Here is a 14,537-nt window from a genome sequence, read left to right as displayed (position 1 = left end):
GGATGAGTGACGAAACGTTTCTCCCACAAAACGCTACGTCCAGATGAACAGAATCAACTTCTGGAGACATAAGAAGTCCCGTTTGCAGTTTGCCACAAGCCATGTGGGGGACACAGCAAACATGTGAAGAAGGTGCTCTGGTCAGATGAGACCAAAATGGAACTTTTTGGCCAAAATGCAAAAACGCTATGTGTGGCGGAAAACTAACACTGCACATCAGTCTGAACACACCATCCGCCCTGTCAAATATGGTGGTGGCAGCATCATGCTCTGGGGGTTCTTCTCTTCAGCAGGGACAGGGAAGCTGGTCAGAGTTGATGGGAAGATGGATGGAGCCAAATACAGGGCAATCTTGGAAGAAAACGTCTTGGAGTCTGCAAAAGACTTGAGACTGGGGCGGAGGTTCACCTTCCAGCAGGACAACGACACTGAACTTAAAGCCAGGGCAACAATGGGATGGTTTAAAACAAAACATATCCATGTGTTAGAATGGCCCAGTCAAAGTCCAGATCTAAATCCAATCGAAAATCTGTGGCAAGATCTGAAAACTGCTGTTCACAAACGCTGTCCATCTAATCTGACTGAGCTGGAGCTGTTTTGCAAAGAAGAATGGGCAAAGATTTCAGTCTCTAGATGTGTAAAGCTGGTAGAGACAGACCCTAAAAGACTGGCAGCTGTAATTGCAGCAAAAGGTGGTTCTACAAAGTATTGACTCAGGGGGCTGAATAATTATGCACACCCTGCTTTTCAGTTATTTATTTGTAAAAAATGTTTGGAATCATGTATGATTTTCGTTCCACTTCTCACATGTTCACCACTTTGTGTTGGTCTTTCACGTGGAATTCCAATAAAATTGATTCACGTTTGTGGCTGTAATGTGACAAAATGTGGAAAAGTTCAAGGGGGCCGAATACTTTTGCAAGCCACTGTATTCTGTGGAAGTGCACAGCATTTGTATAAAGTATTGCTTGAGAGGTGATTGATTGATTGTTGTAATGAAAAAACTTAAAAAGAATCAGTATATGCTGAGATACTTGTTAGAGAATGCATCACCAAAAGGCCCAGATTAAATAAGTTTAAAAAGGGCATTTCTTTAGTGTGTTCACTCTTTACTCCAGATCAAGCTGTAAAACATTTACCAGCAGCTAACAGTAAGTTATTCTAGCACAGATCATGTAATTTATAAAAGCAAACTGATTCTGTGTTTCAGAGACACGTGAAAATTCACATTGTTGGATATAATGGAGCAGTAACTAAATAAAGTGACCTTTGATTAAACTCAGACAGTGCATGTGTGTACCATTACTGTACAGATTTAATCGAACATCCTCATAAACATATTGCAAATGTTAGACAGTTACATTTTGTGCAGTTTTACATCTTTGAATACTTTTACACAGAGAGAAGTTTGAGGGGAAACACCAGGGGGACTGTAAATTAACACGTTAAAACAATCACTGTTCAAACGGGTTCTTTCTTTTCAGTGACATATTTATAAATGTTACTGAAAAGAAAGAACCTGTAGATTGGTTTTGGACAGTTTACTTGGCCTGAAGCGGAGAGTCTGGTGACAAACTTTTAATGCTTTTCTCAGTGAAACTGGCTTTGGAGCAACCCTGCAGAGTTGCACCATCATCATGGGAAGATTACAAATTTTTGTGGTGTCTTACTGAAAGTTTAGCTATAAATAAAACATTATGTATTTAAATTAGAAAATAATCAGGCTCAGCCAAACCTTTCCACAGAATACAGAGTTTTCAAGCTTCATGAATCAACTTCGGTCTGCTAAATTCCAAGTTATTGCACTATTTTGTTCTTTAAAGCTTCCACTTACAAAATGTTTTAAAACATAAGTTCCCCTTCTTTAACACAGTTAAAAATGAATCTTTGCAACTATAAACCTCAGAAACAGAAGATCACGTTCATCTTGCTGCATAGATGAATCATAACCAACTTTGAGGGTTTTTTTGGGTCTTTATATGCATAGATAATACGCATTATATTTTGTCAACCATTGCACTTGAATATTTTCAGTTTTATTTTTTTAATTTGCATCCCCGCATCCTCACCCGCTGCCACCAGCAGCACCACCGTCACTTCGCAGGCAAACGAGGCTTTTCTGCCCGACATTATCTTCATCCAGACTCCGCTGGAAAGGAAGCTGAAATGACGGATGCGATCATGGGAGAGGTAGCAGGGGCTAGTTTATTTACATCGGAAGAGGCTCTGTAAGTTTAGAGGGAAGCCGATGCGTGTGTCTCCCTCTACTTTCACGGACCCCCTCCTCCTCCGCTGGCAGAAATTTATAAAGAACAAAAAATCTGACGAGGGAGGGAGGGGGTTGATATACGCCGAGGCTGAAATCGAGAGGCGAACCCAGGGAAAGAGGAGTAATTCGTACCCGTGACTTTCCCCCTCTTAGTCCCCCAAAAGGAGGGGGAAAAGTCGCAATATTGGAAACGGAAAGGAATGAGGTTCTAAAGGTGTGAAAACGACTGCAATTGTGGATACTTTATATATTTTTATTTCGAAAAAATATGGCCGAGAACGTTCTGGACTCTGGCCCGCCTTCAGCCAAGAGGCCTAAACTCTCCTCTCCGGCACTTTCCGCGTCCGCCAGCGATGGAAACGGTAAGTACTGGCTTAGGTTATAATTTGGTTTGGTGTTATTCGTTGAGTTTTTTGTTTTTGAACGGCTTGTGGTTACTTAAAAGAGGAGGGAAACGCGGGATTACGCTTCTGTTTTTGTCGTAGCTTGCTAATGTTAGCGTGCTAGTAGTGAGTGTGTGTACGTGAAGAAACGCTCCCCGTCTAGCTCGCATGCTAACAGCCATTTTAGCCGGAGGTAGCTACTAGCCATTCAGCTAGCGCTAGGCTAGCCCACTTGAACGCGGATCCTGTCTTGACGGTCCCGTGTCTAATGACTACTTTAGCCGGGCTGTTTGTAACCCCATTGCCAGTCAAACTTACGATGAAGTTTCTTGGTGTCATAGAGTTGTCTTAAATTGACAGCCATGTATACGTACTGCTATTCTGTACTCGAGTTTTTAGGCTGCTAGGGTTTAAAACAACCTTGTTTTGCCCCATCATAACTCGGACCCTTTCTTAACTGCCGTAAGCCATCGTTAATGATGTTAGCGAAGACAGAGGTTGCAGACGGTGGTGCTGCTAGCCTGGTGAGAGCTAAATTTAGGCCCACGGGTCCGACTGATTGTTAAGCTCAAACTGCCATTGTTGGTACGTTTTTTTTCTGCGTGTGTATGTGGATGGCGTGTGGCAGCAGCTGGAATAGTGGCCCGAGAACGAAACGGTGGAGCATGGACACAGCGCCATGCCTAACCACCGAGCTGCTAACCAGAAAGCCCAGTTAGTGACCGAATACTACTACACGCACGAAATATTCACCCAGATTTCATCACTTAGACATTCACTCAGTCGTTACACCAAAGCCAGCTGCGTCTCTGCCCGCCTGCTCGGCAATAAGAGAGACCATTACGGTTAAATTAGTCAGGCACTGCACACATTTCCGTCACCTTACAAAGTATATATCGATGACAGACGCATTACTGCCAAAAGATAAACACGATTTGAGGATGTAATTAACTGCACTCAAAATTATCCTTCGTGTCACTGCCATGAAGTGTGGTTGTTGCCGAAAGATGCTTCCCGTTGATGTCTCCAGTTGTCTTTAAATCGTAGCATTAATTGAACTGCAGGTTATTTTCATGGATGGTCAGTCTATTTGAAAAAGCATTTGGTCTACAAAACAACAAGAAATAGTAAAGGTGCTACCTAAATACCTTAGTTAGGTCAGATAGCTCCCAAAACCCAAACTTCAACAATTACAGCAATGCAATACTTAAAACAAACAAACAAAAATGTTACTCAAATGTCATAGCACTGAACCAGTGAACCCGTTGCATTTGTATTTTAAATAAGGCTTAAGTAATTATTTGTCTAATATTTCTGCTTCCTGAGGGGAAAAAGTTAAGTGTGGACAGAATAAAAGCATGTTTCAAATGTTTGTGAGCTGCAGTGAATTTATGTTTAACTTAGTTATGTTTAATTGCTGACTACCACATTTCTTTGTAATGTGTCAGATAACTAACTGATTGTAATGTGTATGTTACACATTACCTGGTAATGCTACACATTACCATTACTTGGTAATGTGTAGCATAAAAATTGTGTTTGACTGAACGGAATATAGCCTGCTAAAGCTTGGATTGCTGTTCTCACTAGAAAGAATTTATCCCCGGTCCCTGTGTATCTTACCAATTTTTGTGGCCTTACTTCGATGAAATAGTCCATTCGTCAACCTGTCTGTGCAACACTTTGAATGTCTTTACTGATCAGAGACTCTTTCTGCAAACCTGGGTAGTAAGGTTAGTTTTAAATCACACATCACACTATTGGTTTACTGTTCTTGCTTGGATACAAAGCCTGCCACTAAAAACTTAACTGTCTCTGCAGATAGTAGATCGTACAGTAGATACTACAAATTTTTTTCTCTCTCTTGACTAGAAGTGGTGGTTATTATTGTCCCTCACTTTGCTTCATTCAGCATTGTTGGTCATTGTTAGTTAGCTGCTATACTTTGTCTGTCATGCCATTTTCTCTTTTACAAAATGTGTTAGACTCACAAGATGCATAGTGCGTCAAATGAATATCGTCCTACTTGTGCCACAGCTGATCACACTTTTGGTCATTTCATATGGAGGGAAAAAATGCTTAGACAACACTGTTTTTATTTTATTCATCATATAAGTTTGTCAGGTTGCCCACCTCTAAATCATTTACTGGTTCGGTGCTCAGTGTTGTTGCATTGGATAGTATGTTTTTTAATTTCTGATGTGAGAAAATTGGTCATGCATGATCAGCTTTCATAAATTTTTGATGTCAAGCAAGTGATCACATTTTCACTTGGTCATGCTTAAATATGATGGATTATACCAGCTTAACATAGCTGTGGTCCCTGTTGTCCTCCTCGCTCTTTCTCTGCTTTTTTTGCCTTCCTGAACTTGCCTTTCTTCATTTCAGATTTCGGATCTCTTTTTGAATTGGAGCACGACCTCCCAGATGAGCTCATCAGCTCCAATGAACCAGGTCTGGTCAATGGCGGGGACCCTAACCAGCTGCACACCACTCTAGGAGGAGGACCGGCATTGTTGGGTCCTGGAGGCGGTGGTGGAGGGGCAGGAGGATTGGGTCTTGGGCTTGGTCATGGTCCTGGGGGAGTTGGTGGAGGGCAGGATGCAGTGGCCAAGCATAAACAGCTGTCAGAGCTTTTGCGTGCGGGGGCAACACCCTCAACTCAGCCGGGGCACCAAGGAGCCATGGGTAGCCCAGGAGGCCCCGCTGCCATGGGGCAGCACTTAGCGAACTTGAAGGCGTCCCCTGGTCAGGGGCCTCAGCAGATGATGGGCCAAGGACAACACCTTTCCCCTCAGCAGCAGGCCAACATGATGCAGCAGCAGAGTGCTGCAGGTGGAATGATCAGGACCATGATGGGAGCACAGCAGAAAGGCAGTAATGGACAGCAGCAGCCAGGCATGATTGGGAACCAGGTGATTAATGGCTCTCCAAGGATGGGTTTCGGCAATCAGGGGATGGTCGGTGGCAGCAACCTTTTGGCTGAGACCCTACAGCAGCCGGGAGCTGGGGGCCAGGCTGGGATAAGAGGCCAGCAGCCTGGAGCAATGAACAAGGTAGGCAGTGCTTCAGTTACAGATATTTATTTATTTATTTATTTTTTAAAGGAAAAAAAATCTACATTTGCAAGAAGCTTGCAAATGCAAAATAGTGGAAATTAACCCTTGCACACACTTAGTCTTATTTGCCTTAATAGTAATTTGTTCATCTGTGAGGTAATTTTCTAAATAAGACTGAATTTTCTTCAGCCTTACAATTTCAAAACTTAAGAATTTAAGCAGGCATAGATGTATAATTATGAAAGGTGTTCTCACGTTTTTTCATTGTTAACAAAGTTCTATTTAGAGACACTTAGACTTAAGACATAATGTTTGGGGGCACAAGAAATTCTCAAATCCTGTTTTTATTTCTTAGAATTTATTATTCTTTGCTGTGGACTTCAGTTTGTTCTCAGATGGTTAAAGGTTCATGGTTGTATTTGTTTATTTTAACAAACGTAAGTAGTGCACTTGGGTTTGTTTTTTTTGAGTCCATCTGTGTGATTGACAGTCCCACAGGAGTGATGGTAAAATGTTGCAGCTGCAGGTACTGGTGATGAAGATGATTCACTGTGGTAGAGCTACTGATGGTTGATGTTTACCCAATCAAATGCAATGAGTGGGATTCCTGGTTAGGAATAGGTTAAAGGAAAAACTCAGATGAGCTTGTGTTGGCCTCCTCAGTGTGGAGGGAGAAAAGAGAATCTCATCAGAATTGCTGTTGCATTCTCTCCTACTGTGAATTGCTGTTTTCGTTTGTTTCAGGTTATATTCTAATGATATGGTTAAAACATGTTCTATCTCCACTACTGTGAGATTTCATTGACTTAGTTGCTCCTTTTTAACTTTCGGTCTTATAAAGTTCATGGTTTGTGGAAATATCCACAAATCCAGCTTATTTAACAACTGAGACTTGGGTTCTTGAGACTTGATTACACTACAAGATTATTTGGTAAAATAAGAGCACAACGTGCTGGCATGTATAGAGCTCAGATGCTCAACTCATCCTCATATCAGTGACATGCAGTTTAACAAAAAGAAGGCATAGAATAATTTTAAGTCTTGTTTTATCCTTGTCTTCATTATTGACACAAATATTTCTCTTTTTCAAAAAATTAAAATAACTTGTATTTTCATTTGCTAGATGGGGATGATGGGGAATCCAGGGGGGCCCTTTGGAGGCCCATATGGAAGTCAAGGGAATCAAGGTCTGGGAGGCGCAGGGCTGGGCCCTCAGCTCCAGAACAAAGGTTCCATGGCTAATAGCATGGCCCAGTTCAGTGTGGACAAGAAGAACCCGCCCATGCAAGGAATGGGCGCCATGGTAAGGAAGAGATGATCAAGAGAATGTTTCCAATAAATAAGTTGTATTCTGATCCGTGTTATGAATTAGTAGATTACTATAAACTCTAGGACAGTACCAGATACTGATGCTGGTTGATAGCCAGTAATGATGAAAATGTTTTGTGTGAGCGTTTAGCAAAAATTGATGTGAAAGAGTCAGACAATACAGATATCTGTCAAATCTATCATTTAATCTCCCAACACAATCAGAAACTAAATTACCTCTTCCTGCTGCATTACCTCTTCACGTCCTGTCATTTGACTTGAGCACTCAGTACTCTAGTATTGCTGTAAACACCATCCTTTTATTTTCATCCTCCACCTCCTCTTCCATTTTTACTCCCTCTAATCTTCTGCCTTCTCTTTATTCTGTTTCTTTTCTCTTATTTCCTCCGTCTCACCTTGTCTTGTTGTCGCCCACTTTCTTTCCAGGGCACACAGCAGTCACAGACAGGTGTGGGTGGTCCCACAGGTGCACCTGTGGGAGGAGCCCCCGGGATGGTGCCGGGCGCTCAAGCAGTTGGTACCCAGGTTTCTGCAGCATCCGCTGCAGCCGGAGCACCGCCCACAGCCGACCCTGAAAAACGCAAGCTAATCCAGCAGCAACTGGTACTCCTGCTACATGCACACAAGTGCCAGCGGCGGGAGCAGGCCAATGGTGAAGTCTGGCAGTGCAACCTGCCCCACTGCCGGACTATGAAGAATGTCCTCAACCATATGACTCACTGCCAGGCTGGGAAGTCCTGTCAGGGTAAGTAGAAAGGATGCTGCATCCTCCTGTAAACACTGGATAAAATAATCCCTTCTGTAGCTGTCAAGCTGGCAACGTTCCTCGTAATGAAAGTATATGTCACCTATTAAAATGGTTTAGTGCTTAAGCACATGAAGCTTAATTTTATTATGCTACCTGATTTTTGAGAGTAGTACTTAAGAAAAAAAAACAAAACAGCCCCCCTCCCCCCCCTCCCCCCTCCTTCTCTAATACACCTCCATTTCCCAACTCCTGATTCAATATCTGTTTTGCCTCATTGACCAACAGTTGCTCACTGTGCATCATCGAGGCAGATCATCTCCCACTGGAAGAATTGCACGCGACATGATTGTCCTGTCTGCCTGCCGCTGAAGAATGCCGGGGACAAGAGGAACACGCAGTGTGAGTGTCTGTATCCGACCAAACAAAAGAATATACCTTCCTTCATACCATTGGATAAATTTTTTAGATACTGTGCTGTTATCATTATCAATATATTTACACATTTATATTGTGTAAATGTATTAATAATGACCAAGTTTGATGTTCAGAATCAGAATACTTTATTAATCCCGAAGGAAATTAGGGGTTAACGTTCTAATGCTGGTAATGTAAGTATGATTTTGTACTGGGTTTGAAATGACAGCGTTATTTTGAATATACTAGTCAGTATTATATTATAGCACAAAAATATAATAATTTTTGCTGAATTTTCTATAAGTATTCAGTAAATGATTTTTATTTATTTATTTTTTAATTCTTAGCTTATTTTATTTATTCATAACTTTTGTTTTTTGTGTTCTTACAGCTCTCCTTGCAGGGGCTGCTACAGGACTAGGCAGCTCACTTGGTACAATCCCTGGTAGCCAACCAAGTGCTCCCAATCTCAATCAGCCGAGCCAGATTGATCCCAGCTCTATAGAAAGGGCCTATGCTGCTCTGGGCCTCACCTACCAAGGGAACCAAATCCAGGTTCAGACTTCCCAGCCTAACATGCCCAACCAAGGCCTTCAAGGGCAGGCTGGTGTGAGGCCTCTGAACCCAATGGGTGAGTTTAGTTTATTTTCAGTAAAAAGACATTGTCTGAATTGTCTGCTCTTTTACAGATTAATGCTAAGCATTTCTTTTTTTCAATGCCAGCAAGCGGTTAGGACCTTCAGCTTTCAGAATGAGTGAATTGTATACTTAAAGTGGCTTTTCAAAAGCTGTTTATCGCTGGTGGGAGCTATGAAGATAGCTATATAAAATTGTTTGTCAGATCTCCAGGAAAAATAATCATCTCAAGAATATGTTCCATGCTATGTAGCTAATCTTAACCCCTGGACATGTTGAAAAACATGTCCAGGCAAAAGCTTGTCCATTGTGTCCTACTGTTAGGATGACACTGAGAATAAACATATATAATTTCCTTTCTTTTCTATGCGGTGTAGGTGTGAATCCTATGGGAGTGAATGGAGGTGTGGGTGCTTCCCCTCAGAGCCAGCAAGCTAGTCTGCTGCAAGATACAATGATGCATCTTAATATGAACAACCAGGGGTAAGAACAAACACAAAGGCTTTATTGTATTTATTAATTTTTTAAAGATTTGGTCAGTTCTACATGAGTTTAGGACATACATTTATTTTAAGAAGCCATTTAAAGGATTCACTCTGTCTCTTCTAGTCTGAATGATGCTGGTGGGGTCGGTTCCATGCCCACAGCAGCCCCTCCCTCTGCCACAGGCATGAGGAAAAGCTGGCATGAGGACATCACACAGGATCTACGAAATCATTTGGTACACAAGCTGTAAGTATTAAAGAGAAAAGCTGCATTATTTATTTAGTTTTGGACTGCACATAGGATCACAATTAGCATTGCTGTGCGAATACATTAAAAAAAAAAAAAAGGGGGGGGGGGCTTGTTGTTTTTTTTTTTTAAGTTCCATTCATCTGCTTGGATATAAAAAATTAGGTGTCATGTATTTCTGTAGTCATAAATAGAAAACATACTGGTGGATTATCATATTAAATATGGTGAATGTTTCAGAAATAGATGGAGGGTTATCTGCTTGGTTTCATCAAGGTTTTTTTCTTCTTTTTTCTGGGATCTGAATGATGCCATCGAGACTGGATATCCATGTCATGTTCATCTCAGACACATACCTCTGTCTGCGCTGTAGTTAAAAACTACACAATTTCCACCATTTTTTCCTTCATCCTGTTTTCTGTCCTCCTCTTTACTTGTCTCTCCACAGTGTCCAGGCCATCTTTCCGACTCCAGATCCCGCTGCCCTCAAGGACCGTCGAATGGAGAACCTGGTGGCTTATGCCCGAAAAGTTGAGGGTGACATGTATGAATCGGCTAACAGCAGAGTAAGTTGCTCCTTACACTTGAGAAATCAGTGGTGTCGGTGTTTCAGTATCTATGTCAGTCATTGTGCTGTCATTACTTGTTCATTAAATTTATTGCAGCAGGTGAACCCCTGTCTTTTTTTCCTGTTGTTAACTTGTCTTTTTCCCAAGATGAAAGAGAGCCACAGATTTGGTATTACTTGAGTTTCAAAATACTTCTATAATTTATATTTTTGTGTCCTTTCTGTGTTCAAATTCTTGTTTTCTAATGTCCTTAATCTCTTGTTTTCTTTTGACAGGCTGAGTATTATCATTTGCTGGCAGAGAAGATCTACAAGATCCAGAAGGAATTGGAAGAGAAGAGGAGGACCCGACTGCAGAAGCAAGGTGTGAACATTGGACCTGCTGGCATGGGACAGCCCCCTACTGGGCTGCCTCCAAGTGAGTGAACCTGTTGGGGGCAGGGGAAGAAATGAAACGTTTTAGTGTTTGTTCAAAGTCTTCTGCTCATGCTTGGTGAACACACGGCAGTTTAACTTCCTTCTTCTCCTCCCCTATCTTTACAGACGGTCCCCTAACTGACCCGGTAATGGTGCGACCAGCAGGACCAAATCAGATGAACAGAACGCAAGGCCCAGGTAAAACATCTGTAGTTGCAGGGACATCATTTTATGGTGGAATTGAAGCTTACACTGATTTTTTTATTTTTTTATTTATTCATTTATTTATTTATTTTCTATTTATTTTTTATTTATGTTTTACCAAATGTTAACTTGGAGCCAAATGGGCTGAGTGTAATGCCGTGATTAATCTCCGCTGTGGACATAGATAGCTGGAGTAGCTGCGCGTCTCTAATATCTGCTGTCGTGCTCACTCTGATGACGAAGGCTTTAGAGTTGAGTGTCTTTGCCCTCATGTTGACACAGCCCCCCCGAGTGTTGATTACTTTGAAAAATAAAATCCATGTAAAATATGTTTATGTTGTATATCATAAATTCTGTGTTTTGTCAGGTATGAATCAGTTTAACCAAATGGGAATACAGTCTATGGGCCAGAGGTCAACACCTCCTCTACCCTTGGGACCATCTGGCAACCAGGTGAGTAACCAGTGTTTCAGATATGTAGAAGAACACAGTTTAAAGAGTGGGGGAAATAAAATGAGTAGCTGTTAACTTAATTTGATTTTTTTATAACAAACTTCTAAGAAAACATAAAGTTGTTTGGTTTTTTTGAAGACCAGTGCTCTTTTTTTTAAACTTCAGATGGGAATGGTTGGACCCAGGGTGGGGCAGCCCAATGTTAACCAGCTGCCAGCCCCGTATATGTCCCAGGGACAGTTTCCTGGCTCAGGACCTGGAGTTGGAGCTCAGTCTGGGATGACACCACCTGGGGGACCAGGAGGTATGGTGCAGGTAAGAGGGCTCGCACTTCTTTTTGATGTTGCTTAGAAACCCTGATTGTACCTGTAGCAATTCATATTTAGGCCTTTAATAAGGACCTAAATAGTCCTTCCTTTCTTCTTTTCTTTTCTCTTTCATTTTTCCCCCTCCAACTCAAATATAAACTCTGTTGTTAATGTGTTGGGTGTGAGGAGGAGAATTGTAGAGAGTACTGTGCAGGTCATCGTGTTCTGTAAGTACACACTACACTAACCATTAGTTATACATGTAAATCTAGGGATGCACCAACCCTTTGGATCAGATATATTTCCAGTTGTAACTTGGTTCATTTCTATGTTGTTCTGTGTTATTCTGTCATATACCAGTAGAAGTACATATAGCTTAGAGGAAGCTAACAGGAAAAGGCCTGTACATTTTACTCAACCACATACTGTGGTCAAGTGAGTTGACATGATTGAAAAGCTCCAACCATCCTTTCCCTGCGTGTCTGTTTATTTCTCCCTCGGTTGTTGGGAAGCTTTTGCTGCACTTACAGTAATAAAAGTGTTGTCGCCAATTTGATTAATATTGACTTCAATTGTCTCTTGCTAGCTCCACTCTACATGAGAGGTGTGTATATGTGTGTGCACTCGCTGTGAGTCAAGGGAAGGTGAAACTAGTGCGAGTGTAAATAACAACAGTATAAAGTAACCTAATGATGTTCACGCTGAGGTGAAAGTGTAATTTTTAAGCCCACCGGAGCAGGCACTATTTTTAAGTGACGTCATTTTTCATAGGAAACGTAGTTTTTTAACTCTACAGGGCCTTTCAAAAGTTTACTGGTGTTTTTACTTTATGTCTTTATGTGTAGTTTCTGGAATGCATAGAAATTAAATTGCACTGTTGGAAATAGTTAATTTGATGCACGTTGTGTTTTTTTTTTTTTTTTTAATATTTTCTTTGGTAATTGTGCACAACAGTATTTAATTTTGTTTTTCCTGCAGTTTACGAAAACTAGTGCATCTTAAAAGTGAAACTATGAAGACACTCAAATTTCCTATGGTTGAAAACTATTTTATGCAACTTTCTTGCATTTAGTTTTGAGGGATATACCTCTGAAACTTCTGTAACTAGAACTCGGGTCAGTTTGGCACGCCTCAACATGGTTTTTAGGGTTTTCCAATAGGTCATAGTACCTGGTACCAGGTACTTTTTAGTAGTTACTCGACTGTGGGTTCCAAGGCAAACCAAAAATGTCACGCCAACAGACTGCATACTACCGATTGACTAGTCAGTGACACTCGATGAGTCGTGAGAGCGTCTCCTTTATTAAAATGAAAACTGCCAATTTTGAAAACTGCCATGGAGGGAAATGGCTGCACAGAAACAACACTGTTGTCCCAGAGTCTGACAAAAAGTAAAGTCATGTTTTAGTACGACTTTGGTAAGCTATGAAGGCGCACCGCTTGATGGATTGCCGGAGCATTACGGCTGCCGTAGTCAGGAGCCTTTTGGAGTAATCTGGGTCCAAAACTCCGTCTTCTTCAGGTCCCACTGCGGCATCACTGAGAGTTAAAAACTGTCTAAATTCTTTCATCTTTAATAAAATGATAGGCGTTGCTGCTTTACCAGGTGTAACAATTAAGTTTAACATCCAGGCATCCATGAAAACAGAATTTAGTAAATTCAACTGAGTTAGAAGTTAGCAGGAAGTTAGCTCGCTAGTTTCCACCTAAACATGATATAGCATGTTCTGACTGAGAGATTTCTGAAAAAATTAAAACGTACTGCTCTGCTATCACTTCCAACATAAATGAAGACAGAAAACTAAACAGCAGTGACGTTTGTAGGGTTACTGAAGTTGGACTAGCTGGTATATAATGATGTGCTACGTGATCGCTAGCAAAACAGCTACGTTAGCATAATATTAGCACAGTGAAGCTGAAGGATGAACGCTAACACTTTTCCACTTGATAAAAGTTAACGTGAGGGTTTCTGGGGGTTAGGGACAAATGCAATCACATGGCAGGATGCTATAAACGGGCCAAACTTCAGTCAGGAGAACAACTGAGATAATCCATCCACAATACGAGGTTAGTCATTAATGTACTGCAACAACACGGGAATAGAGCAGTTGCGAGAGAATTCAGCATTAATGAATCAATGGTACGGAAGTGGAGGAAGCTCAGTTTTTGGCTTTCCCCATATTCCAAAAGTGCTTCGTCTCTTTGCTATGACTGTCGCCCGGCATAATTTGCAGATGATGATGTTGTTTGTAGCTGCTGCAATGCTTTCAACCCAAAACAGGCGCAGATTGATGACACCATCAACATGCGCTATCGCGGTAGAATGGTATAGTCAAAATCTATACCGTTGGCCAAATTTATATAGTTTCTACCGTATACAGTTTATACCGCCCACCTCTGATTTAAATTTGTCTGAAGGAGAAGACACTAGATATGTATTTTCATACATAGGCTTTCTCCAGTTGTAAGACATAACCTTCACCAACAAAGGAAAGAAAATGCCACTGACATCTTCACAAAATGTTATCTTCTTTCTTAACATCTTAAGCTTCATCTCCTGAACTGAAGTTAGGTCTCTGACACAGGAAAACATGCATAAACATGCTTATTTATTCCAGATATCGTCACAGTAATTAATGTCAGCAGATTAGACACATGACCCTCCCATCTCAGAACAGCTGACAAGGAGCCAGCTAAACAACGTCGACAGCTAACGATACGCTAACATTGTGACAGCTAATGTGGACTGTCAAGTAACTGAGTCCAAGAATGTTAGTGAAACTGTCTTTTGAGTGGATCTAAAGCCAGCTAACAGATGCTAAAACAGCAGCGCTTATCAGCAGTTCAACTTACCCTCAATAATTCATCTCAGCATCAATGAGACATGGAGTGTAAAGTCATAGTGAGCGGGCGTTTTTATTGTTTTTGATCTCTTGGCTAATTTAAACATGTTTTACCTGAAGGAGCCACTGTAGCTAGTGCACTTGAATTCGGGGGGGGGGGGGTGTTAACTCTAA

The 14,537-nt window shown here is 41.3% G+C and overlaps 1 protein-coding gene across 1 annotated transcript in view; it reads left to right on the top strand.

The window, feature by feature from the left end:
• Positions 1-2,106: 2,106 nt before the first annotated feature.
• The window catches only part of ep300a (E1A binding protein p300 a), a 28,585-nt gene continuing 16,154 nt past the window's right edge, over positions 2,107-14,537 (top strand). Inside the window, 13 exon segments of the mRNA XM_040036891.1 lie at positions 2,107-2,631; positions 5,041-5,708; positions 6,835-7,014; positions 7,467-7,785; positions 8,074-8,187; positions 8,594-8,833; positions 9,216-9,321; positions 9,448-9,570; positions 10,019-10,136; positions 10,415-10,556; positions 10,682-10,753; positions 11,127-11,212; positions 11,378-11,527. Coding sequence (XP_039892825.1) covers positions 2,538-2,631; positions 5,041-5,708; positions 6,835-7,014; positions 7,467-7,785; positions 8,074-8,187; positions 8,594-8,833; positions 9,216-9,321; positions 9,448-9,570; positions 10,019-10,136; positions 10,415-10,556; positions 10,682-10,753; positions 11,127-11,212; positions 11,378-11,527 — 2,412 coding nt within the window. The 5' untranslated portion in view covers positions 2,107-2,537.

The sequence above is a fragment of the Simochromis diagramma genome, unplaced genomic scaffold (genome assembly GCF_900408965.1).
Source record: "Simochromis diagramma unplaced genomic scaffold, fSimDia1.1 OVJJ01000371.1, whole genome shotgun sequence".
Taxonomy (NCBI): Eukaryota; Metazoa; Chordata; class Actinopteri; order Cichliformes; family Cichlidae; genus Simochromis; species Simochromis diagramma.
Note: the sequence above shows the minus strand (reverse complement) of the source record. Positions and strands in the feature narration are given on the sequence as shown.